This window comes from Antedon mediterranea, chromosome 1 (genome assembly GCF_964355755.1).
Source record: "Antedon mediterranea chromosome 1, ecAntMedi1.1, whole genome shotgun sequence".
Classification (NCBI taxonomy): Eukaryota; Metazoa; Echinodermata; class Crinoidea; order Comatulida; family Antedonidae; genus Antedon; species Antedon mediterranea.
In genome coordinates this window covers 13,114,417-13,141,627 of record NC_092670.1, presented here as the reverse complement: position 1 = coordinate 13,141,627, position 27,211 = coordinate 13,114,417, and the positions used below count along the sequence as shown (strand labels likewise).

Sequence of the window (27,211 nt, the reverse complement as noted above, 5' to 3'; positions counted from 1 at the left end):
GAATGTAAACGACTTGAATGACTGTTAATTTGTTTATTAATCTGTTTTTCCACCGTTTTGCGAATACTGGCTCACTGTGCTCTAAAGTCTCGTACTACTCCGTAGCGACATAGGCTGATGACGAAATAGAATTGAAAATTAAACGAGACTTACCTGTAAGTTGAAGTTTAATTGTAATTCTATGAGTCATCAGCCGGGAGTGGAGGAGTTGTACGCCCTCCCTTACGTAGGTTTGGCCCTGACCCAGACTCCTCCACTCTCCTCACTGAGCCTGTATTCTGCTCTAAAGACTGGCATACGCATGCGCGGTACTCTCTCTCGTACAACTCCTCCACTCCCGGCTGATGACTCATAGAATTACAATTAAACTTCAACTTACAGGTAAGTCTCGTTTAATTTTCAATTTTTATGAGCAAACCATTGCGAGTTTTAGTACAAGTTTTACGATAATAATTAGTTGTCCTAATTATTAGCACTATTACATTTTGATATTTAGCGTTTTAACCTTACATATTTTACTACGTGTTACTGTATGTTATCGTCTTTCAATTATTGTACCGTTGTATATATTATTGTCCTGAACTAGCCTAGCCTTATTAACCTTACACTACGCACGTAGGCCTACTACGCGCTTCGTGTGGATATTGTGGTTTCTACACTCCGTAGTTTATTTACTTCGAGCCTAGGATACTTCCAGCTTTGGACATCTTGACTGCTACAATACTCCATTACCGTATTCTAAATAGGGTAAGTAAAGACCGAATTACTTATTCCCCAAAGTTGTCCTAAGGGGGTGGTTGTCCGGGGGGGTTGTTATCCTTAAGGGGGTTGTTGTCCTAAGTAAGGGGGAGTTGTCCGGGATGCGATTTTTTTTTTCGTACATATGTTGGGGACCCCTCATGAAACGTCACAAAATAAACATGAATAATTCATCAGTTAAATTTGTTGTTCCGTGTGCACCCAAGCGTATAGCAACACGTGAATACAACTGCGATACGATTCTTCCTAGGCCTCCTAGCATTCACGTGATTGCCTTGGCGCACTCTTCACACACACACTACCACTATGCAAAATGTGTCGAAACTAATCGACAGCTAGGCAAGACACATTCAACTAAGTAGTATTGGTCATAGCCCAAAGAAAGTTTAGACACACGAGAATAAAGAATGTGTATAATTTTGTGTACTGTAATGTTTTAATTCTGTTATTTTATTATCAAACAATATGCATGTACTCAAAGGATGAACACGAGAATAAATTTTGTGTAATGTAATTGTTTAATTTTGCTGACTTATTACTCGGAGTACCTAACACACACCCACACAGACTACTAGAATAGACACGAGCTTTAGAGACTAATAATTAGGCCTAATAGTATTAATAGAAACTATAATTTTAACACGTAATTCTTTAGTAATAAATTCTATTAAAAAAAACCCCAAAAACTAAAGACAGATTATTTCGGCAATCCACACAAAACGTCGCTATTCTTTTATGAAATCGCACGCCGCAAAAACACAGTGGAGAATCGCCTAGGCCTAGAATCGTATCGCAGTTGTTCTTGTTGCTACGCTTGGGTGCACACGGAGCAAGAAAATTTAACTGATGAATTATTCATGTTTATTTTGTGACGTTTCATGAGGGGGTCCCCAACTTATGTACGAAAAAAAAAATCGCGTCCGGGATCGGGGTAGTTGTCCGGGGGTAGATGTCCTAAGGGTGTCCGGGGTGTGGTAAACATCCGGGGGGGGGGGGGTAACTGTCTAGGGGGTAGGTGTCCTAGAACCAACGAATCTTATGTTGACCATTGAATCGTCCATTTTATAATGGGTATGGAAAACAAAAAAATCACGCATGTCTAAACTATAGAGGGCGCTATTAAAATGATAAAGATACATTTTTGGCATTCTTAATCTTATTCTTAGTAAACATACAATAATATTACGATCAGTATGCTGAGTAGAGCTTGTTTACTTATTGTTTACTTTTTTTTTTATTATTTTCAAATTGTTTTAATAAATGTGTGATCTTTAAAATATCAAATACAGTATATTAATATAGCATAATTTAATTTTACCTCTCTTAATTTATCATTTACAGTATAAAACAATGTTTTCTTGTATATACATGATTTCATTCTCTGTTTTATATCTATTCTCTACAATGTCTGTACAATAAAATAAATATATACATAGTAATTTCCACAACAATGGCACCTCCTTCGATGGGCGACAACACAGTGGTCCCTCTTTCAATAGGAGGCAACACAGTGGTCCCTTCTTCAAAATCGGACCTCTTTCAATGGGAGGTAACACAATGGGCCCTCCTTCAATGGGAGGAAACACAATGGGCCCTCCTTCAATGGGAGGAAACACAATGGGCCCTCCTTCAATGGGAGGCAACACAATGGGCCCTCTTTCAATGGGAGGCAACACAATGGGCCCTCTTTCAATGGGAGGAAACACAATGGGCCCTCCTTCAATGGGAGGAAACACAATTGGAACTTCCTTCAATGGGAGGCAACAAAATGGGTCCTCCTTCAATGGGAGGCAACAAAATGGGTCCTCCTCCTTCAATGGGAGGCAACAAAATGGCCCCTTCTGCAATGGGTCAGACAAAGTCCAAATACAATAGACCCACTGTAGCCATGTAGTATAAATATAAGGTCAGTTTGGCTAATCATGTGTTCTCATTTAAACCATCAGAAACTTTTGTGTCTTCATTTACCGCATATTCATTATTTTTGGATTCTTCTAATTTAAGAAGACGACGTGCTTCCTGACGTCGCATCCTATCTTTCTCTCGTTCAATGGAACGGTACAACGGATCTTTCCTTCGTTTCTTCATTCTTTGTCTGGCGCTAGCTCTATCTTTTTTCCTGCAATAAAACATGTATTCAATGTAAATGTAATTATAATCATGCCTTAAATTTTATTAGGAACTAACTACGGAAACACAGCATTGAAGCGCTACTGTACACAGATCAGCACAGAGAGATGATCCTGTATTCATTTCAAATAGTGTACCAAGTTCTTTAATTTGTAAAATCTTAACCATTTTTATTCGTAACCTTTGCCTTTCTGCCTGTTGTTTTCGTCTTGTTTTTGATGTTTCTGTGTTTTTAAAAATATATACGGTATTTATATTGTGTCTTTTAGACTGTTATTGGCCTTGGCTGTAGGATGTAAATGTGAAATAAAATAAAATAAATAAAATTAATGTGCAGACAACGAACGGCTTTACATCACAGTAAAGGATCAATTTCTTTTCCACCATATCACTTCCGAAAGGTGTACAGCACTCGATACTCCCAGATAGTCTCTCATTGAAGTTTTACTAGATTCAACGGTTAACTTTGGAGATCTGACGAGAACCGGTGGACATTTTACAATGTGGTATTGCCATACTGATACATAAGTACATTGATAATGTAAGAAAGTATGCTATAAACTAAAACAGTGGAGGAGTAGATTGATACTTTGCACAGTACAGATAGAACAAGATTACCTATGTGCCATAACATAAGCAGTCCATTCTTCTATAGTGCCTTTACAGTTCAATAAAATCTTTTCAATCTACTGATTTTTTCAGTTCAAAAAGCAGTGAAGCATTAACAATAATATCCTGCACCCCTTACATTACAATGAAGGCTTGTCGTGCAATGGAAGAAAATGACACAAAAACTGATTATAAATAACAAAAAGTATGTTTTTCCTTGAATACCATATACAGTAAAGATCACAATGGTTTGAGTATTATTATAGGGGGTTACTCGAGACAATTACTTGTAGTCATCGTTCAGTCTTAGTTCTCTCTTGCGTAGTCTATCTCGATGTCTTTTCTTTTGGACTTGCATTGTAGGTCTGGTGATGTGATCTGTGGGATGTCTTAAGGAGGGCAGATAGTCTTGTGGGATGTAAGGAAGGTTACCGGAGGGAGTTCCAACTGGAATATCAGCTTGTTCTACAATCCTACAAAATAAATTTGTAGGATATGTTACAGGACAATAATATGTATGTTACATTACTGTAAAGCTACAGGGTTAAAATGTCACATTAAAGTGAAATAATTGTGTCCAATAAGTAAATTGCTAATATGTATAAGCCTAGTCAAAATAGTAATAAAATGAAAAAAATATTATATATTGACGATTCGTTTACCCCTTTGAAAAATAATACACCACAAAATAAACAGTTAAATTCAACTAAAAACCCATTAACTGGCAGACAATTTTTTGCATAAACATTTCGATTCGATTTTTAGTGGATATTAAACTGATGTGTGACATTAAAATGGCATATTAAAAAAAATGTAAACAAAAAATTAATTTTCAGGGGGACAATGTATCTTTAATGTAATCAATTGAGATACTGTACCTTTCACTTCCTTGTATAATATATATCTGGTGATCATCATCAAAGCATGGCAAATTCACCAACTGATCATCAAATTTGCTGTCTGTACGATCTGTGGTTTCCACAACTACCAGACCGGCTACATCTTCTGCTGCTAGCGTTTCTGTTATTGTCTCATCCGGTAGTGCAACAATTTCCATCTCAGCTTATTAGTGTTTTGAAGCACTAACTAACTCAGGTTTTGTTACAACAAACATCCTGAAAGAAATACAAAATTATACACAATATAGGGTAGCCAGTAGGTAATTAAATACACTATTATTACACATAGGCTAGCGTACAATATTATATAATTTAGGCTTACTAGCCTAGGAGGGGCTAGGCATAACTAGACTAGGCCTATCTACTACTCTAGTATAGGATACTGGATAGGCCTACCTAGCTAGTCCCTCCTATGTAATTTAAAATTAGTTAGATTAAATTAAACATTGACAATATTACATTACTATTTATTATTACAACATTAACATTTGTTTGGTACTTTCATAACAAAGCCGGATTATGACGGCTGGATTAGACCTATAAGAGTTTCCGTTTCTAGGCCTAGCCCTAGGCCCACAACCTACCAATCATATTTGCTTGCTAACCCCAATTTCACTCCTTCCATCCCCGACAGTTTGGAACATGACCTTCGAAATATACTTTAAATTAATTTATTTTACATTATTTTTATAAATACTTGCACTACCAGTCTTAAATAACACAATTACACTAATATTGGACAATAATTCAGATTTTGTGTTAGTGAAAATCTAGTTTTTTGGTCACTTTTTATCACCGCCAGAACAAAAAATAAATAAGAAGTTCGCCCTCTATTTCCGATTAAACACATCAGCCTCTACAGTCCAGCCGTCGAAAATTTTAGACTAATTTATTTTTTACTGGTAAAATCAAAATCATGGAATATCAAACGTTTAAAAACTGATTTTTTTACTCGTTTTGAAATACTGTAATACAAAATACTTTTTACATCGACCACACTATGGTCAATGTGATTTTGAAGGTTTAATTATGCTACGAAAACGGTACACATGTATGTACAGTACCATTATTATTGGTATTCGGCCTAGTTACAGATGTTACTATCTTTGTCAGAGGTTCGAAATAACTAATAAACAAAGAGTTGACAATATGCTTTACTTCATTACAGTAACCTTTTATACAATATATTAAAAACGGTTTCTTTCAGTAGGGCCTGGACTTCAATACATTTAATCATTAATTGATTTGATGTTAGATAATATTCTCATCAAACTTTTCCTTTCAGATGGATCAAGCTTACAATTCCAGTTCGGACCAGTTTATGCTAATTAATCTGAACTGAATATTCATGTTTTGTTTATTGTTGTTTACCATTGGATTATGTACACAGACAACCTTTTTATTTGTGTTCTTAAAAAACACAATTAATGAAATCTCAAAGCATCCAAATTCCATATAAAATGACATGAACTAATAATTCATATCAATTCTAAATTTCCCGGACAATGCCCATGATACGCCAGACATGTTTCCGTTTATTTTTCCAAGGTGAAAAACCTAAACATTGTCCATATTATCCAGGAATGTTCATTTATTAATATCTGGTGTGCTAAGGCCATATTTCGCTTTCATTTGATCAAGTTCAACTTGTTTCTTTGCTTGGTCAATTTTCTTGAAAGCCTGTGAAGAGGAAATAAAATATATAATGAAAACAAGATTCATTTGAAATGCATATATTTAGTAGGAACCGTCCAACTCCAACATCCAGTATATTAAAACAAAATACGAATGATAAAAACATAACGTAAAGATATTTGGAGAACATAACCACTAGGCCTAAACAAATTGTTACATAAGCACATCATCAATTGAAAAACAGGTAGGCTATTATTTGGCAAATTTTATGTTATAAATTACAAAATATAGAAACTCCACTAATGTACTTGGTCAAAATCTAAAATAAAAAATAGAGGGCGCTATAGAAAATTCACTCATGCATGAAATTGTTTTAAAGCGACCATAGATTGAGCAACATAAATATTTGTATTAAGTCTTATCAAAGGAAATGGTGTGGTCCTCAAACTTTAAACAAACTTGGAAACGAGAAAGATGGCTGTCCTTACCCTGGTGGCTTGATAGTACAATACAATCAAGTATCGTCCGCAGACGTTGAACCCTGATAAGTGATCGCATGCGTTCTTAGCATCAAAGATATCTTCATAGACAACATAAGCAGTTCCTCTGGTGTCAGCCTGATTACCACTGGTAAGATAAAATTGTTAATTAACTTATATACATTTGTCTATAAAACAAAACAAGAATAAATGGGATACCAACATTTTATCATTATAAATAAATTTAATTAATTAATTCCTGATGACATAATAAATGTTGAAACATTAAATGCTAACATCATAAGTACAATACATGTTTTATCTGTTACTGTACCTTTTGTCTTTCTATTATTAGAAAATGACTACCCAATATAAAACGTTTACAATTTCATTGTATATAAACACCACAAAACGACTGGAGCATGTAGACTAACTAATGAATATTCAATATGTACAAAATAGGACAAAATTCAATTTTTATTTCAATATATTTAGTGTATAGTATGTATTTTTCAATAAAATTGGTATAAATATGTAATTTAGTTAGGTAGATATTAACCAACAATTAGGAAAAAAGATAAATTAAGGAATTTTGTACTGACAAATATTTTCAACACTTGTTCTGTGTCAATTATGGATACAGCCAGTATATATAGAATTTGGAAACTCCAATTTTCTTGTGTTGTAAGAAAGGAGAGCAGGTTAGCACTCCCCTTGACAAGGACGGAAGACACCCTAGGGTGTTCAACACATAAATGGTTAAGGCATTGCCGCCTACTTTGCGGCATCTAACCACGTTTTTTTTTATTCCAAAAAGCACAAGAAATACAGGATAATATTGTTGCTCCTTTTGACCTAAAATTTGTTAAATATAACTAGAGATTAATTAAAGGTAAATTTAGAATTTTATGAAGCCTAAAGAAACATGTTGTTTGTGCCATACAATAATCATTTTATGGGCTAAACTTAATTGAAAAAATGTTCAAGTTCATACAAAATAATTTTTTCATTCATTATGGTTATGACGATTTTGGGCAAAACAAGTATGTACCAGTATTAATTTTTAAGTTTAAATTAATTTCAAACATTTTAAAAAGTAGCTCATTTTGCTTACACTCTGATCTGCCTTATTGCACCATATTTTCCAAAGATATCGTACATTTCTTCTGCTGTAATCTTGTAAGGCAAGTTTCTCACATATAAAATTCTGTTTACTTCTGGTGGTAGACGAACCTGCAGAATAACGACAATTGTATGTTTATTCTTTTGTTGGGCTTGAAGAAAACTGTGTAAAAGAAGTCAACTTGTACAGGAATTTTCGACATATGATTGGTGGTTCAAAATAAAACAAAAGACTGTACGATCTTCTTCTGAAAATTCTGATTATAATCCTGAAATCCAATTGCCCACATGTGACCTGTCTTCTCTAAATTATATTGTAAATCCAGGTGTCAAATTATTTACACCTTATTTCATTTTGAAATACTTTGATCATTTTTATTGATTTAAACAATTTTTAAATTGTTAAGATTAGGGCCTATATTATTTACCCTTTCAGTTCAGATTAAAATACTGAATGATAAATTGAAAAATATATGCAAGTCACTAGTACTTGGATTTAGGCAGCCAGAACATAAGGTTTTATGGGTATTGCTAAACCCCGCAAACCTCTAAAAAAACATAGCAAACCCCATCAAACCAACATAAAAGTGATTGAATCATGTAGTGTACAACCCACTGGGTATATCCATGTAAAAAAAAATATTACATTTTTACTGTTAACTAATTATTTTTGGGGTGAAACATCATTTTTTTGGTCAAAAATGATTGTTAAACCCTGCAAACCTCCAAAAAAATATAGCAAACCCCACTGAACCAACATAAAAGTGATCAAACAATATTAAAAACTATAAATTATTAATTCCATTTTTTTTTTAAAGTAAATAATTAATTAATTTGGTAAATGCTGTGTTTTCCACAATTATGTAACTAATCTAACTAAATATAATTGTATTAATCAAATTAGCCAGAGATATACATTTACTAACATATTAATTTTTTTTTTGTCTTTACATAGCAATAATAAATAATACTCATATTTATACATACACATACATACACACAAATATATCTTAATCTGTACTATTACCAAGGAACTATAATATAATTGTGTTAATTAAAATCAGATACATACATTTAACAACATAACCATTTTTGTTTCTTTAAAATAATACATATATATTAATAAAATACATATTTTTAATTATCTGTATTGTAACCAAGGAACTAATAGTATGCCTATAATAAATACTTAAATATATCTAACAAGTGCAAATAATAATTTCTGGTTTACATTTTAATTTAATACAATAATAAAGAGCAAGCGTAATAATAATAATAATACACAAAAGTAAGTCATTTCCTCGAGAAACAGTATCGTTAAGTTATCAAATATAATCTTCTATTAATCTCCACTTTTGTCTGAAATTATACAATGTACTTCTTTTAGAAGCAATGTTTTTCTCTACGTTATAATTAAATTTTAACCGATTAAAGAAAACCTGGAAGACTGGCTTTTTGTGAGTTAATTTGTAACTAAATATAATTTTCTTAATCAACAAAATACATAGATTTAATAACATATCAGGATTTTCTGTATTGTAACCAAATAATATGGAGGTTTTATCAAGGTAAATCTTTGTTTTTGAAATGTTTTCCCTTACTTACTTTATTTAAACGTTCATATCTTTTTGATACCTATTACTTTATATTTAAGTGATTTGTGTTATGGTTGTATTTTTTGAAATGAATAAAAAAAAATGAAAAAAAAAAAAAAAAACATAAAAGTGATTGAATCATGTAGTGTACAACTCACTGGGTATATCCACGTAAAAAAAATATTCAATTTCTACTGTTAACTAGTTATTTTTGGGGTAAAACATTATTTTTTGGTCAAAAATGATTGCTAATTTTTAACCAAAAAATGATGTTTTATCCCCCAAAAAGTAGTTAACAGTAGAAATTTAATAATTTATATACCCAGTGGGTCGTACACTACATTATTTAATCACTTTTATGTTGGTTCGGTGGGGTTTGCTATAGTTTTTTGGAGGTTTGCGGGGTTTAGCAATCATTTTTGACCAAAAAAATTATGTTTTACCCCAAAAATAAGTTGTTAACAGTAGAAATTTAATTTTTTTTTACATTAATATACACAGTGGGTTGTACACTACATGATTCAATCACTTTTATGTTGGTTCGGTGGGGTTTGCTATGTTTTTTTGGAGGTTTGCGGTGTTTAGCAATACCCGGTTTTTTGAATAGCATGCGAGAAGCATGGTGGGAACTTTCTTCCCAGGGAAGGATTTGGGAGCAAACGTCACGACGCGTATGTACGTGATTTATTGTTTGTACGTATACTCCCAAACACTTCCCAATGTGCATTGACTTTCCTCAAGAAATAAAGTATATTTGCGATAAAGGTTAGGCCTAGCCTTATTTTTTATTAAAATATTATCAATATTATTATTAACTACACACACAGCATACATATACACATTTTTTGGATCAAAAAATCCTAATGTGTGATATCCATGACAAAGTTAGAATTTGATATCGAAATAAAAGATGGGTGCGAAACTGCAGAAGCGCCGGAAAATCATGTCGGAGGCCACCTACATAACACAAAGCGTCCATGGCCGATAATCGCAAATAGGCCCTGTACGTTGTGGAGCATATATGCACGCCGACAACATGACGAGCGCGAGGTCGGCTTACGTTTTCAATCAATTTACTATGAAATCTACACGAAACCCTATTAATAAATAACACTATTTTGCATCTTAATTCAATTTATAGTTAATTAAATAGCATTATCTATTTAAATTATAACTGAAACATAGTTAAAAATACAAATAAAAGAACTCACATTTTGTCGACGACCCGCCTGCATCGCCATCTTGACGAATTTTGTACAAAAGTTACGTCATGGCAAGTACCCTCTACAAACACTTCTTGTACACACTAAGATTAAATGTTATTATTATAATAATTCAAAATATTTTTTGAAACAAAAAATATATCTTATAGAAGATTAAATATTTAAAAAAAAGATTATTTCTTTAAAAAATAAAACCTATATTATTTTCTCAATTGTAATTATTAATATTTAAGGTCAATGAAAGGTTAGGTAAATACGTGGTTTTTTGTTGACAAAACGAAAAAGATCGACAAAACACATCATCAGAGACGGTGTGCAACCAACAAGGTAGGTCAACGTCACGGGGAACAGAGTAGCCTAGCTAGTGAGAATTCGGCAAGCTGTTTACCTTCTGTATTTAGTAGTACACTAGACCTCTGTAGTAGTCTACATTCGAGAGAAAGTACGATAACTTTTGCTTGTTAGGCCTAGGAAAGAAGAAGTCTAGTTATCGAAATGGCAACGAACGGTATGAAAACGCCTCCAGATGATTTGTATGAGGATATTTCTGCTGGAGGTAAGAACATTTCTCTCCTCCTCTCTCTCCCCAAAAATAAAGTCAACAATTAAATAAAAAAACCTCTGAAAGAATATTAATTACTATTTTCTAATTATAAATCAATCACATTGTTGATTTCATTTATGCAGCAATATTCGGAGAAGAGTGTACACAACATACCTCAATTAATTTGTTAAAATCAAATTAATTTACGTCTTGGGTAACAAAACCTTGATTTCCAGAAAAAACTAATATTTTTCCCTACATACAACGACATCCACATAAAAAAGGATGGATAAGCTACGAACAATAGTATTTTGTTTCTCAGTCAAATCTCTGTAGCCTACAGTAGTTTGTATAATATATTTAAGGTATTATTACATTTTCAGAACTTAATCAAAGTTGGTGTTAATTATTGTTTTGTTTGTCGGTCAACTATCAGAGTGACCCTGTTTTAACAAATAAAACATTTCTAACATCAAATTTGTTGTAAAATTATTTCCTGAATTATTTGTTTTACTCATACTGTACTGTAGGTACAATAATATGATTTCATAGAACAGCAAACAAATTCTGTAGAGTTACTGGTGGTAGATTTTGCATTAATTAGTGATTGCTTAACCTACTGTACTGTAGAATAGTGATTACAAAATGCGTATTGAGGAATAATGTTGGGGAGATTACAGTGATCCAGCAGTCTATCAATTTCCTCTACAGTATATATCCAGAACCGGTTACTTTCTTTAAAAAAACAAAAAAGCTTCCTAAAAATTTTTATAAATGTGCGATATGAGATTCCCTATTGTTGATGTACCCAAAACAATAAATATTACCTATTGTTAGAGATGTACTGTCCCCCTGATGAATACAATCAAGCTTTGAATAGGCCAGTTATTTTAATATTAACAATGGTTTAAAAAAAAATGATTTCTGTTAATAAAATGACAAGAAGAAACTGTTAACTGTTTTAATTTAAATAAACTGTTTAATTTAGCCAAAACCTGAATGCCTCACAGACATGGACAATAAACTGTTTAATTTAGCCAAACCCTGATTTCCTGACAGACAATAAACTGTTTAATTTAGCCAAAACCTGATTGCCTGACACTGACAGACAATAAACTGTTTAATTTAGCCAAAACCTGCCTGACAGACAATTTGACAGTTTTTAATGTAAAATACATTTTATTTATCCAATTTTGGTAAAAAGTGGATAAATAATGTAGTATTATAAAATAAAATGACAAAAAAGTTTTTGTTGTCATTGAAGACAATGCATTTAACATCCATAAGAAGTATGATTTAAAAAAGTGAAATAGTATTAAATAGGTCAGTTTGGTTTTGGATTAACGATGTTGTCATCAAACGCTGTCAACTAATTTGTTCTGTATAGTAAAGTAGTTTTTAATGCACAAACCGTGACATTTGGGATACGAATTACAGTTTAGTTGCGCGGTATCATCAACACAAACCATTCATTTCTGGACAGCTTGTTGATGACAAGTTTATCCTTGATTACTCCGATTTGAAAAGAGGATAGGCCAAACCGTCCACTCATCACGATGATGGATTTCTTTAATTTTAAAAGTTTGTATTACATTTTTATTGTTTCTTTTTGTTTTTATTACCGTTTGTGATGTGCCTGGAGTTTTGTTTGGTTTGTGTAAAACAGTTAAGTGTATAAAATAAACATACCATGTGTTTCAGTTTTTGAAAGTTAAAAATATGTTATACTGATTTTATTATTGTTCAATTGCAATTGTTTATAATCATTAGTTAATTTTTACAATTTACAATAACTGTCAATTTCCTTTTATTTAGTAAATAAGACAAAAATAAACAATTTCACTTGCTAGGTTTGATAATCCTTTTAGACACAATAGGAAATATTTGAACAATGGAACAGAATACAGTAGTACTGCATGTAATTGAAACAGACAGTAAATAAGAGCAAAGAGACAATGACTAAAAACAGTGGCCATGAAATAATTATTTTAAAAGAGTATTTAATGTATGATTATTCGCACTGGAAGGTAACTGAAACAATTCAAACAGAATAAAACTAAGATGCCATTCTGTTGACTTTAAAGGCCAGGTGCGGGCAAAAAATTTCTATTGATCATACATTCCAATAAATATCGATCTATAGTTTCCCCTATGTTTCATAATTTTTAAGATTTTATTTGTGTTACACGAGCTTGTTGAAAATAAGCACTTTCTTATCAGCGGGATAGTTCAAATTACACAGTAAAATCTCTATTCTTTTGTACACAAATTTTGTAAATAGAGAGGCATTTTAAAAAGCTATGAAAAATAAACGGTGTGGTAAAAAATGTTATCAGATGACTAAATATAGGTAATATAACTTGAATATTACATTTCTGATATTTTTATTCAACTTCAGATTTTTATTTTCATGCTATAGCAAAAATTATCCACCGTATATCCACCATCTTTTTTCACCGTCTAGGGAGTCACCAGACATGTTATTACATTAGGTTAACTACCTAACTACTGAAAAAAAGTCTTCCTGGTTTTTATGGAAGAATTTTGCAAAATTTTGTATTTGACCATATTAAGGGAAATTCATTTTTTTTCGTCTTGATTTCTATTACAAATATTTGATTTATGTACAATTAACCAAATATTATATTTAAAATTCATGCCTGTACCTGAGCTTTAAATAAAATTTGATGTAAATCATAAATTCCAACAAATCAGAACAGATTTTTCCAATTATTTTTCCTTAATTATTTGTAAAGTTGGTTGTCTATTGTATCTATTATAAGTTATTCTTACATTACATTAAATATTTATGGTACATTTTTTATAATTTCTTATATTATGAGAAAAAAAAATATTTAAAACTTTTCTGCATGTCTAAAAAATACCTGTAAAGTGAAGGTACAGTGTTTCTAACACAAGGTTAATGTGTTGTCAACAGAAATATGCTTCCTACAGTAAACTTGCCTTACATTTTAGCATAATCAATGGTTTTTAACATGCTTCACTGGCACTCTATAGCTCCTAAAGCACACCTCGCTTAAGAGGTGTAGACCGGTAATAGAGGACAGCGTATGGTATGCTTGACCGATCAGCGATATCTCTCAATGTGTTTGAGAAATCAATATTTTTGTGAACTGACTTTATTAAAAGCTAAATTTGAATTGAGATTAATCTAAGCTAATTAATAAAATAAATTGTTTGAAATTTACTTGCTTGCCTGTGGACAAATTTTATTAACGTTTTAATTTATATTACGACAACTAGGTGAGTGGTCAATCCAACTGTTATTTAAAAATTCATAACAATTGCACAGTGTCTATCCACTGAACTAATTAATATTATTAAGAATATAGTCAAAGTATGAAAAGCTGGAGGAGGATTGTTTTTAAATAAAAAAATTTTTACGGGCCAGGCAAATTGAATTGGGGCCAGTAATTAATCAGATTAAAAGTACTGAATACAGGGATGACCCATGTGTACTCATTTAATACAAAACGAAAATAATAAATTGTTAATACATGAAATTATTTTTAAAAACAAGGTAAAATTTTATTTTAATTACAAATATTGGTATATTCTTGGAAATGGTGTACAGTACAGTAGTATAAATTATGTCATTTTAATTCATGAAATTAAGAAAATTTGTCTTGCCCTTTTCTGGGATCATGGCGGCATCCATTGCTCATTTTGAATAGGGACATTCTACGTTTTTTTGCTGCAAGATCTGACATCTACCCTGAAGGATGGAGGAATGAGACAGCACACTGCTTAAAAGACATAGACAATGACAGCCAGATTCCTTTAATATGCTCATTGGAAAAGAGGGTCTGGTGTATGGTCATACCATGCAGGTACAAATACCTTTATGGTCATACCATGGACCTATATTAGAGGTCCATAGTCATACTGCACTATACATTAAGATCTAAGATTTTGCTTGCAAAACCTTTGGGAGTGAAAACAAGAACTTTTTTAATCAAAAGTACAGTGAAAGAACCACCTATTATTGGTGGCAGCATTGTGGAGTTATGAAAAACTCTTTAATCATAAAACTTTACAGCTTTTCTGAACTGAATGAAACCAGAAAAGATCTTAACAATAGGGCATGACACATCAACGAGTTCAGAACAATAAAGGCAAGACAATAGAAGAAGCTAAACCTACTTTCGTTTTTAAAGAACACCAATTCGCACATTGGCATGTGACATAATAGGACTAGACCTTGAACCAATAGGAGCTATCTCATTCATTTGTCTATTTGCTAGTATTTACAAAACCACTGTTTGATTTCATGGTTGGATAAGCGAAACAATAGGCCGTCTACACTCCTGTTTACAAAATCAGTATAGACGTGGCGTGCCAACTTGTTAGATTATCGTCAAACACTGCTGAAGAAATTATTTTGTTTTAACATAATAGTGCTTATTTATTGTACTCAATTTCTGCTCTGTGATGTTGTCATCATTATATGATTATTAGAGGAAGAAAAATCATGTATTCTGTTTAAAAATGTATTTTGGATTCAGATATTTTAAAGTGTTAATATTGACAGCTTGCTGACACCTGGTTGGTTACTAATTTACAGGTAGTTGTTGTAAATATTGAAATCACAGTGGAATAGTATGCTGTTTTCTTCAAGTTGTTGGAAGGCCTATTGAAAATGATTATACCAGTATATTAGCTACAAGAACATCATTATTTCTCAGCTACACAGCGTATGGCCTTGTTTACTATACTACTAGGCTACCCTTACTTTTATCAGTAACTTCAGCACGTCATTCTTAAAACACTTTACGGTACTTAGTCATTTTGGAAAGTCAACAGATTATTTGTATGACTTTGAGGAATCTAAGAGCTGACCGTTTTGCAATACAAATTGCTATTCTTGAAAAAGTTAGTAGAGGCCAATAGGCCCACTTCTTGCTACTGAACAGTCCTAAAATGACAAGCTAGTTGAGAAATTCTGAAATGAATCATAATTTATTAAATAGAGTTACTATTTTTATATGAAATTTATTAAATATTTATTAATTAAAACGATTAACAATGAATGGACACTTGGAATCTGCTCCTAAGGAGAATGGGACCGATATACCCACAGACGAGAGAATGCGCACAGCATCTGCAATTAACTATCAAACATACCTTCAAATTGTACCCACCGATGTCGATGACGACGAGGATGAGAATATATTTTACTGGGGTGAGAAAAACAGTACGTTCAATACAGTATAATATTCATGAAGCTCTGTCTACACTTACAGTATTAAAATAGTGTAATGTGCCCAAATATGGTATTAATATGACATCATCATGTCCATATGGGCACGTGACATTTTTTTGTCACATAAATGTTGATACTGTAGTGTAGACAGAGCTTTACAGTTGTATTGTAGTCACATGATAGGTGTTGTAAGGATACTTTAGGCTATGACAAAAAACATTATGGTGTTCATAAATATTTAGAATCAAAATGAAAATTGAAAGCATACAGTACTGAAATTAGGACATAAGCCATGGATGGTATAATAATTTATTTACTAGAAAATTGGTTAAGGTTTTTTTTTACTATACTAGCCTAGAGAGTTAAAAATAGCGATAATGAAACATCCCCTCTGCCGAAAATGGAATTGAAAATGTTAATAATAAAGGTTGAATACATGCCAACCTTTTGTGGTTTCTATAAGGCCAATAGTTTCACCAGGATTGTGTGTGCTAAATGGTTTTCAAAGCTACTGTAGTCTTACCTAAAAAAAGGACATTATTGTATTGGTTAGTATACTACTGTATAACATTCATGTGAGAGTGCGTAATTATTTTTTTTACGTACAAGCTTTAACTATTAGTATAACAGTATTTAAAAAATTACCTGAGCTCAGTTAAATTTATAATAAACTACACAGTACTTGAGATAAGTCGAGATACGTGCCTATCGAGTAAAAACATTCTGCACACGCTCAGAAACACATATTCTGTTGTGTAGTAATGATCTTTTTACTTGATTGGCACATAACTGTATTATTAGCAATTTCGAACATTGTGAAAACAAAACCCCTTTTCCCCAGATTCTATACAATTTCTTTAGGACAATTCAGTACTAATTCAATTATTTCAATATTACATTACATACTTATTGATTTATGTAAAGCGTTCATTGATAACGCAAAATAATTCAGAGAGAACTAATTTACCAGGATTAGAGAATATGAACTTTAAAGAATTGATGAATACAATTTAGTAAAGGATTTGCCAATTAACACACTTAAGTTTTATATTAAATTGAGTAATCTTGATCTTAAAATAGAATCCTTATGTAATCGTGTCTGGATAGTGGTTCACTGTGTTACAGTATTAATCAAGTCTACTTTCTACTAGGTTTAATAATGCCTAAAACTAAAAATAGAATTCAAATACTAACTAGTATAAGGAAGTTGTTTGAACTACAATACCATCTGTAACAGGTTATATAGTGAGCACAGCCTCAAATATTTTATCCAACTGAACCGGGGAAGCGATTTGATTTTGATCAATGTTGCCATCAACTCACTCTCCCCTCCCCACAGTAAAAAACTACAGTAGGCTCTATTATTGAAATTAAAAAGCGTGATAAATTGCTCTTCTGGAAGCATGTTGAAGAGCGCATACAGTAGGAGCGCAATCGCACAAGAGCATGATCGCTCAAACGCTCCTTAAAAATTATGGACTTATTTGTACATGACACTGATCAGTACATTCTGTAACAGTTGATGTATTCAAATGCAATACAGTTTACTAATAATGCTTACCAGTTGATAGTTGTTAATACACAAACCCAGATGTGACATACACATCATAAACATCTGTTAAAATGCTACGGTAATTGTCATGCTTTATACAGCTTTACATTTATCAACATACATATTGCATTTAGACAAAATTTATATGCAATTTGCATGCCAATGTTTCCACATGGCAGAACTTTAAAATGTTTGCATACTTGTATTTTATTTAAGCTGGTACAAGGTATTACATGTAAGTAAGAAAGAAAAGAAATGAACATTGTAAAAATGTGTAAAATAATTAATATGAAATATAGAACAGGAAAACAAAAATGTATGTTTTAAATGAAGTTTAAAAAGGAGAAGCAAAGAGAGCGAACCCCTAAAACGTCCTTTTTAACAACTTATGACAACTTGGTGGACAAACAAACAGTAAAAATCCTTGCTAGGCTATGGATAGACCAGAACAGACACATGGAATCTTATGCGTTGAGGCAAGACCATCTCTGAATTTATTCATGTTCACAAAAAATGTACTTGTACATACTGTACAAACATCCTTCCAATAATTGCGGCATTATGTAAAGAGGAAAATTGCACAACAATTTCATGCTTAATTTGTCATTATACTCGCTGTGGGATGTGAAATATATTAAACCAACCATCAAAAGATTCATGAAGCCATATTTTTAATATCGGTTGGTGTAAATGGTCTGTCCCAGTGCTTCTACGAGATTATGATTATCAGTCAGGGGTCAATAAAGTGGAAGGGTTATTTATGCGGATTATAGTTACTTTGAAGGGGATTGTCTCCTGGAGTGCTGAGCTGGTAGGCTGCACTGCTGGCTTACGTGGGTCTGTGAAGGTCCTAACCCAATTTCCTCAGTTTCTAGGACAAATGGATAATTAAATTATCTTATGCCTGTTTATCTTAATAATTATAAAAGATAATACAACGTAAATTAATGGTTGTTTTTTGTAGATGAACCCACCATGTCATCCCAGGAATCCACTCCAGTTTATGGAAATACTCCAACAGAAACTACAAATAGCGTTAACCAAGAAGTAAACATTGAAGATCCATATGTAGTCCAAGATGAAGAGGAACGGGAAAAAATTAGACTGGAGCTAATACAGGTAAACACTAATTGAGTAATAAAGTATTTTTATAATGATTTTGAATATCTTTTGAGGTGAAAACTTGAAATCATTGTTATATCTATACATTTGTACAGACAGAGGAAGACATAGCAGCTATGAAATCAACACTCCGCAGCAAAGAAGCAGCAGCTAAGGAACTCAAAAGAAAGTTAGGAATCACGCCAATGTCAGAGGTCAAGAAAGATGTGGCACAGGGATGGAAGAATCTTCAACAGTCCAATGCGTAAGTATAAAACTTTGCTGAAAATGAACATCTTAACATTACTATGTCCTGAAAAGAATACACAGGGGCGTAGCCACCAGTCTGGTTGGTAAAGTTTCAACATGACCCAGTGGCTTGAACAGAGATGGTTCCCTTTACTTGCGAAAACCGCACAAATAAGTGAAGCAGGCAATGTGACTAGGCAAATCTATGAGTCTGACAAGCAGGGGTGTTATATGAAAAAAAAAGATGAATAATAAAAATGAATGTGTAAATATATTAGAATCATTTCAAAATGTTTTAACTAACTATAACTTCATTTTAAATACCATTTTACCTTTAGTCTGTATGCAATTATTGCTTTTTTTACACACACACTGTTAGCTTATTGTAGTGACTGCCTCATAAACTACAGTATACAACGAAGCAGACTTAAACCAAACATCATTGTAATACTGCAGTGGAATAATTTAGACATAATCCTGAAAAAGAATACATTGTATTTAATAATAGCGAACACAAAAGAAATAAAACAGCAAAATAGAAATTTTCTGAAGCTTATCTTATCATATGCATGGTTCCAGATCAGTGTTTTAAATAATAAAACATTCTTTTATATAGTGAAGGTAGGGACCGATCCTGTGCTTAATGAAAAACAAAACTTATGGCAGTCGGTATATGAATAAAATAATATTTTAAAGAAAAACTATAAACTTTTTTTTACGCTAAAATGGGATGGATTAAATGTTTAAGAATTATTATTGAATAATACTCGGCAACACTAAGTAAAAATACTGTCATATTGTAGCTGGAAAAGGCTCTATAAATATCATTACTTCATAAAATTTTTTTGTCAAATTAATAAAATACCAACAAAATTACTATAACACAATATCATATTCATATAAATACTTCAGCTTTTGACAGGGATACTACTACTATTCTGAATCCCATCGGTAACGGTACATTTAATTTCGAAGCTTAATAATTGAGTACCAAATGTCTACGACACATTAGCGTTATGAACTGTGTCTCGTGGGTGTAATTAACTGTGGTAATACTCCATCAATGGCCATTCTACTGCAATCATATCTGAGTCTAATTGTGCATACATAAGTTATTGACTAATAGCAGAATAAGTTATATTTTACAATTGTGGTATTATTTATAACATTACAATATAAAATATTCGAGAGATATGGAAATGCCAAAGCCAGACATTTTGGGTTTAGTGTATTAAACTAATTAAATTTTGTTTTAAATTAAATTTTAACATATTATAAATTGATCAAGAATGTATGAAATGTGCCAACAAGTATTACTGTAGTAAGTTTAGATGCATTTCTCACTCAGCCACTCCCCAACCCTTTGCCAAAATAAATGTATTGAAAGTGTACAGTATGCATCACAACTAAAATAGTTATTGCAGAACTAAAATTCTCAAAACATGCATTACATGTGTCCTACACCATAGAGCAAAAACAGTCTCTACATAATGCTTTAAGGTCAACTATAAACAAGATCTGGGCTTGCATTGGTTCTACATGGGGCTTGCTATAACTGCAGCCGCATGTAATGTATTGCTAGAATAGGCTACAATACACAATTTTCTAGCCTGAACTCTACTATTAAAGTAAATTACTTTCTGTGTAGTTTGGAGACAAATCATAGCTGCAGTTTTTTGATCAAAACAATACTAAGTTGAAGCAGGAGGAAATACTTTAGAAGATGGCTCTGTGGCATGTATTGATTTTATTTTAGAATTTGTACTATTTTTTCACAGATATGTAAATACATCAAATAAATTACATGAAATAAATGAAAGAATTGTAACATCTTCAGCGTAAGTGGTTTCCTCTTTGTCCGCATTGCTGTGGAGTTAGTTGCAGCATTAACCACTCATCTCACTAAAGCTGTACAAGCCTCACAGTTCACACATCATATAGTTTTTAGTTTACTGATGATCGTGGCAATAGTTTTTTTTGTCCTTTTCAATCAGGTCATGTGGTCATCAGTGTAGGATAAGGGGGTACTCAAACACTTATTTATTTCGTAAATAGGTATCTTATTGACTTCTTGACTAGCTTACCTGGATAAACCGACAATGGCCCTCTCTCTTTCCAAAGAGAATACAAATACGAACAACTTTATTAGATTTAATGGCTCCCTCTTGAGGGCGCAGTTCGCAGACGTCACCAATATTCGATAGTGGCGCTCAACGGAATTTTTTTTTTTTTGTGTTGTATCCACTCTAAGAGAGATAGGGTTCGGTTTATCCAAGGAAGCAGCACTCATACACTACCGACTGTTGTGTAATCTCCTTTGGGCCACCAGCTGTTATGTTTCATGCTATGGTGTCTCCTTAACAGAGTTATAAGCCTAGTTTGTTTTTAATAAATGTCCATACAGTACATGCTCAAGACATTTCCAAGATATTGTAATATTACTACTGACGATGGAGCAGTCATCCATACTGTAATAAAACTATTGCCACGTACATGTATCTTGCATTTTACTCATCTCATAACATTGCATCTTCATCAGAATGGAATATTTGCCTGTTGTCACATGCATGACGAGAAAACTCACTAACTTTTAACATTAAACTGCTTTGTTTTACTTTTATTTTATTTATCATTGACTTTGAAAAATTTATAAGAACATTCACAATTAATAGCAATAGTACTAACATTTGAGTTAAAATTTGGAAATAACATTAACAGTTATTTAAATTTGTATCTTTATTCTATGTAATAGTTAATACTGTACTGTACTTCTTCCTAGATTTCCAAACCTATTGAATGAATCTGTTATATAATTATAACCTAATCCCTAAAAAGTATGATTATGTAATTCTGCAATTTTATATCTAGAAAACTACAGTTAATATTGAGATAAAAGAGAGAACAGTGAGACGTCAAGCTTGATTCTATGTTAGATTTTTGAGAGCTAAAAATGACAAAAAGTCACAAAATGATTTATTTAAAAAAATCAATGCATCTTGATTCTACTAATCCATGCTAAATATGTCATTGAAATGTTTTGCATAAATATTTAAATGCATGCACGCTTCAGGAATATTACCCTTTGAAAACAGAGTTAGAGTGGCTTCCTATTTCTTACCTAAGCATGAAGAATTAATTTTAGTAATCTTGATGCAAAATTTCGATAGTGAAATAAAATATTTCAGTATTTGTGTACACGTCGCTTCGGTCATTCTGTGCATGTACACATGTTTCTGAGCATGAGCAGAAGAATTTTCAAACTTTACAAATATGTATATTTGGGTCATAAAAACGAAAGGTCACCACCCCATGTTCAGTTGACACTTGTAGTTTGTACAGTCATGGAAAACCTGGAAGCAGAGCTTTTTATATTGTGGGTAGTTGATTTGTCAATAATTATTGGGTTTTTGCCAGGGATTTCCCATTAAATTTTAGGCCAAATCTTAATTGTATAAATGTATTTCCCTAGTATTTATTTCCAAAAGTTCATAATTGGGCCGAATTTAGGTAGAATTTACAGACTTTCTGTAGTATGATTGAACTATTGGCTACCCTTCGTTGTGTTGACTCCCAAAAGTAGTTTTTGTACTTGTCAGAACAGTACTGTATACTGATATTCTATATACCTAGATACATTGATCCTTATTGAATTTAAGATGTTAATACCACATATATAATTGACTAGGGAAGACTACCCATCAATATTTAAATCAATTACATGAAATAAGAAAGATATTGATTTCTTAGTTTACTATCGTGCATTCATTATAGCAGAAATCTATAACACAAAGTTATAAAAATATCTAGTCGTTTTTTCTTTGGAAATAGTGTTTACACCATTCTAGATCTGAAATCATAATAATTTTATCATCGATAGTTGTTTTTTTAAAGCCCCTGTATAATGTTATTGTTAGTGAAAAATAAACTATTAAACACAATGACTCTGTAAACAATTTGTAATGTACTTGAAAAGTGCTCTGTTATACTGTGCTATAAAGCATTACATACATTATCTATTGACATAAATAAACAATGAATTAAAACGTTCCTCATGTCTAAAATTACAGTTATCAAAGGAGTAGTTTTCGCATTAAAAAATGGAACAGTAGTGTAAAGGAGTCCAAGGCGTGAGTTTTATCTCATCTCTGTTTTTTTTTTTCACTTTTATTATTTCAATTGTTCACTCTAACTCTCACACATTTGGTTGTGGGTCATTTTTAATTTTCTCGGTTTTGGTACTTTTTCTTTTTCAATTTTCTTCATTCTTTTTTTTTTAAAGCACACTTCTTTCATTTTTCTTTTTATAGCACAATTTCACTTATAAATAAATTAATAAATTTTTGTTGAATATTTGTATTAATCTACAATATTCACATTTCCATTTAGGCTGTTTAGACCTGGAAATGTTGGAATATTTTAATAAATTTGTATTTAATATAAACAGAATGATGGAAAATGTTTATTTGATTTGGTGAAGGGTAAAGTATTGCTGCATAAAAACTATTACTGTATAAAACAACGTAATTACTGCATAAAACAACCTAATTACTGCATAAAACAAAAACAAATGTTTTTGGTTATCAAGGTTTGGGCGAGGGCCAACTTTATAATATTTTATAAATTTCATATTATAATATATTTAGTATTTGATATCAAGCAGAAGATTCTTACTGTAGTTTGATCCATTTTCAGTATAACTGGGAAGTTTCCCTATGCTAGGAAAACATAAAGGGAAACAAGCTGTTTCAATAACAATTCTTGAACAGGTTTATCATAAATGGCAAGTTTATATTAAACAACTTTATGGTTTCCTGTTAATATCTGTAGAAGACTTGTAAACCTGAGGGAAATCATAGGGACAACAGCCTAGCATAATGGCTATCATCGCTCACTGGCTAAACTCAGAGGCCCTATGGCATAGGTGCCCGTGACCCCCAAGGCTAAAAACACCAGAGGCCTCAAGCATTGGTCCCTAAACCAGGTTAAACGGGTTAAGCCACTACCTGTGAAACATCATTATTTCCCGTTTTAGATACAATAAGACAAAAAGCGGTCTTTCAACTGCTGGTCAGAAGACTGGTGCTGCTTTCTCCACATTGGGTTCATCCATCTCACGCAAACTGGGAGAAATGAAAGAATCAACAACATTTAAATCATTTGAAAGTAAAGTGTCATCAGCTTCAGGAAGCATTAAGGTTGGTATTATAATAATCAGGGCCAACAGTCATGTAACTTAAAGTGGTATATTTGCGAGTGGGAAACAACCAACTCATCCGGGTGTGGGATTTAGTTGGGTGGGCCTAGCATTCTTGTTGGGAAATCTCAATAAAAATGTGTGATCTGCAATAGTTGAAACCTAGTAATAACAGTAATCAAGCCATAATAAAACACAAACAATTCTGTCCAATATACCTTCTCCCTTCAAGCCAGGTCTATCCACTTCTGAACTAATGTCTTAACTAACTTAAAAGAAATTGGTAAGATGATTTGTACTTACTGTAATACCAATACATTGAGAATACTAACAAAATTCAGAAGTAATTCTCAGGTGGGACTTGCTGGTGTTCATACCTCTAGACCACCGAGCTTGTGCTGATGGCTAGGGGTTAGATTTGAGCTCTTCTGTTGCCTTATTTAAAAAATTGCTCAAAACTTATTTTTTTCGACCACTAACATGCATAGCGCCATTGATTTTGTACCAGTGGAAAACCTAAAAGACTAAACTAATCACCTAGTATTAAACAATTATTGTTTCAGAATAAAATATCTGGTTCTAAATCAGAAGATCTTTCAACGTTTGAGGAAACGCTGAATACAACAGTAAAGGAAGAGCAAGTGAATTCAGACACACCTACAACAAATAAAGATGAACCATCTCAGCTGCCGGAAGAAAAGGTTCCTCTGTAAAGTTCAAAGGTCAAATGGAACGTACCAAATTGTAAAAAGATCTCAAAGTTCAGTACTGGATTCAGTTTATCAACGTAGCCATGATATTTAAAACTTTCTTTGAAAAATCATCCAGATATAGAAATAAATTGAATTTTCAGCAAATATACAGAGGAAATAAAATTTAAAAATCGTCTTTTTATCAGAAAAGCATCTATATAAGATTACAGCAGTGCAGTTCAGACCGCCATTGGAATTCAATATTAAACAATCTACCAAAGAAATCCCAATACATCACAGGCAGAGTTCTATTTGGTTACGATTATATACTCAAATACGCGTTATTTAAATTTCAACAAACATAAATATTTGTTTATGAAATTATTATAGATTGTAATTTTGTCATATTAATTCAACTCAAATATTAATTGACACTAATCAGTAGAAGAAACTTTATATACGCGGATTATTGTGTTAATGTGTAATACAAAGACTGTACTTTAAATATTTATACTTGTTTTATTATACAAATTTATATTAAAGATAAATACACAGTAGTACACCTTTATTCGAAATATGATTTAAAATGTTTGGTTGAGGTTTTTTTTTTCAATTTACATTATGATTGCATATTAATAATTTTTTTTATGTTTAATCAATTTAATAATTGATAACTATAATTTAGTATGGTTTTATGTAAGCAGATAATTACAAATTTATATCATTTTAATATTTTCAATTATTATAATATTGTATATGAAATTATAAATTGTATTCATTATGCCGTTGGATTAGAATGCATCCAAATATGTATTGTGGGAGTTTCCCAATATTGATTGATCTCCAGTCACTAGAGGTGGTAATTTCTTCTTTTTGGCAAAGTGCCTGACACTACGCCTGTTTACTATTGATGCAGTTTCGCAACAGCTATGAATACTTACTGGGTAAACCGAGGGACTCCAGGGGTGGATTGCTATAAAACAGTCTTAACTGATGGTCTTAACTCCCCGATTAAAGCCGGCTTTATCAGATAGACGGTCTTATCAAAGCCACTCCTGATAGACCATTGCTATAAACCAGTCTTAGATAAGACCGCGTAAAGTAACAAATTGAGGGCGTACTTTGCGCGTAGAATACCAAATAAGGTAATGTTCGTCACGCTTGTTCAATTCACAATCATAACAGTACGTACATTTCTACGCGAGAAAATCCATGCTTTATTATAAGTCCTCTGATATTTTATTTTTCCAAATTGGGACCTCTATGTTGTTGAAATATACATACAAGTTATTGTCTGTTACTGTTGTGTATAATATTGGTTTAATACATTCTGTACTTTCTTTTGCCTGGTTTTCAATTTAAAAATCTATAAACGGTTTTTAAATACAGTAAAATAATACAATTTTAATCTTGATAAACGCTATAAAATGATTTATGAATAGTTTTTTCTATTATTGTTATTATTATTGCATTCTTACGTTCTTCTCTGTTTTCAGAATCACTTAGAATTCTCTTCCAAAACCTGGGTGAACTTAAATTCATCCCTTCAGTAGGATTTCAGTACTTACCTACAAATTTATTATACAGTATCTATAATATTTGTGAAGTATCAAACAAATTAAGCAATACAGCATCACATGTTATAAATGCAGTGTCACATGTGATTTTTGCTATGATACAGTTGTCAAATGTGACATTTCATCATGATACTCAATACAAATTATATACACTGTTCAGTATACTATAGATTTTTATGTATAATACTTCCAGAAATAGGGAAAATAATTTATTAACATGTTTTATGCACTTTTTGTTTTTTACGGTGTTATTATATTACTATATATTATATATATTTGTGTTTATTAAGATTTTGTTCCATTCTTTTCAGTTTAGACCGTTTAAGCCATGGAATGACGGACATTATGTTCAATCAGTTCTGTAAAAGATTGGAAATTTCTAAATAAACATAGACCAAAGAAATGGCGTTTTGTGTATTCTTTCAGTTTAACCATAGCGAACATGTTTTTCACAGTTATGCCGCCAAAATGCTGGTATAGTTGCCGGCATCGTTAGTAGCAGCGCATGGTTACCAGCATATAACTAGTACTGTGCGTAATTTACAAATAAATATAACCAGACGATCAGTGAGAAACAGTCAAGGCATATCTGTGCAATAGTGTCTGACAAAATGGTGTTTTATTTTG

At 32.1% G+C, this 27,211-nt stretch overlaps 3 protein-coding genes and 1 non-coding gene across 13 annotated transcripts in view; 2 read left to right on the top strand and 2 right to left on the bottom strand.

Annotated features, from left to right (window-relative positions):
* The window catches only part of LOC140041756 (cell adhesion molecule CEACAM6-like), a 64,929-nt gene extending 64,751 nt beyond the window's left edge, over positions 1–178 (bottom strand). Inside the window, exon 1 of the mRNA XM_072087655.1 lies at positions 154–178. The gene's annotated coding sequence lies outside the window, so the exon portion shown is untranslated. The remainder of the gene's footprint in view (positions 1–153) is intronic.
* Positions 179–727: 549 nt separating this feature from the next.
* LOC140057255 (uncharacterized) lies at positions 728–26,987 on the top strand. 8 transcript variants are annotated; one of them, XM_072102887.1, is made up of 6 exons: positions 728–747; positions 18,736–18,890; positions 18,989–19,137; positions 20,900–20,959; positions 24,154–24,316; positions 24,879–26,987. In XM_072102887.1, the coding sequence occupies exons 2-6, from the start codon at positions 18,747–18,749 to the stop codon at positions 25,026–25,028; spliced, it is 666 nt and encodes a 221-aa protein (XP_071958988.1). In that variant the 5' UTR covers positions 728–747; positions 18,736–18,746; the 3' UTR covers positions 25,029–26,987. The 8 variants fall into 8 exon arrangements, with proteins under 8 accessions (XP_071958988.1, XP_071958963.1, XP_071958970.1 ...); XM_072102862.1 differs by lacking the exon at positions 728–747 and adding an exon at positions 10,735–11,007; XM_072102869.1 differs by lacking the exon at positions 728–747 and adding an exon at positions 12,481–12,576.
* On the bottom strand, positions 1,247–10,857 carry LOC140057299 (splicing factor 3B subunit 6-like). Of its 3 annotated transcripts, XM_072102906.1 has the most exons (8): positions 10,840–10,857; positions 10,440–10,534; positions 7,626–7,744; positions 6,521–6,659; positions 4,982–6,077; positions 4,377–4,613; positions 3,786–3,971; positions 1,966–2,878 (listed from the first exon to the last, which is right to left on the bottom strand). In XM_072102906.1, exons 2-5 carry the CDS (start codon positions 10,467–10,469, stop codon positions 5,985–5,987), a joined length of 381 nt encoding a protein of 126 aa, XP_071959007.1. In that variant the 5' UTR covers positions 10,470–10,534; positions 10,840–10,857; the 3' UTR covers positions 1,966–2,878; positions 3,786–3,971; positions 4,377–4,613; positions 4,982–5,984. The 3 variants fall into 3 exon arrangements, with proteins under 3 accessions (XP_071958998.1, XP_071959007.1, XP_071959017.1); XM_072102916.1 differs by lacking the exon at positions 1,966–2,878 and having other exon boundaries at positions 3,782–3,971; XM_072102897.1 differs by lacking the exons at positions 6,521–6,659; positions 7,626–7,744; positions 10,440–10,534; positions 10,840–10,857 and having other exon boundaries at positions 1,247–2,878; positions 4,982–5,987.
* Positions 7,191–7,315, top strand: LOC140063710 (U6atac minor spliceosomal RNA). The gene has a single exon (XR_011847660.1). It is a non-coding gene; the product is annotated as a U6atac minor spliceosomal RNA (small nuclear RNA).
* Positions 26,988–27,211: the final 224 nt, after the last annotated feature.

What these genes read in the sequence shown, in the direction of transcription:
- LOC140057255 (XM_072102843.1), top strand. Translation starts at nt 16,042, where the DNA reads ATGAATGGACACTTGGAATCTGCTCCTAAGGAGAATGGGACCGATATA. An exon ending in TTACTGGGGTGAGAAAAACA is followed by an intron (nt 16,211 to 18,735) that starts GTACGTTCAATA and finishes TGTTTTTTGTAG; the next exon opens with ATGAACCCACCATGTCATCC. An exon ending in TTAGACTGGAGCTAATACAG is followed by an intron (nt 18,891 to 18,988) that starts GTAAACACTAAT and finishes ACATTTGTACAG; the next exon opens with ACAGAGGAAGACATAGCAGC.
- LOC140057299 (XM_072102897.1), bottom strand. Translation starts at nt 4,555, where the DNA reads ATGGAAATTGTTGCACTACCGGATGAGACAATAACAGAAACGCTAGCA. An exon ending in ATTATACAAGGAAGTGAAAG is followed by an intron (nt 3,972 to 4,376) that starts GTACAGTATCTC and finishes TTTATTTTGTAG; the next exon opens with GATTGTAGAACAAGCTGATA. An exon ending in AGACTGAACGATGACTACAA is followed by an intron (nt 2,879 to 3,785) that starts GTAATTGTCTCG and finishes GTTTTATTGCAG; the next exon opens with GAAAAAAGATAGAGCTAGCG.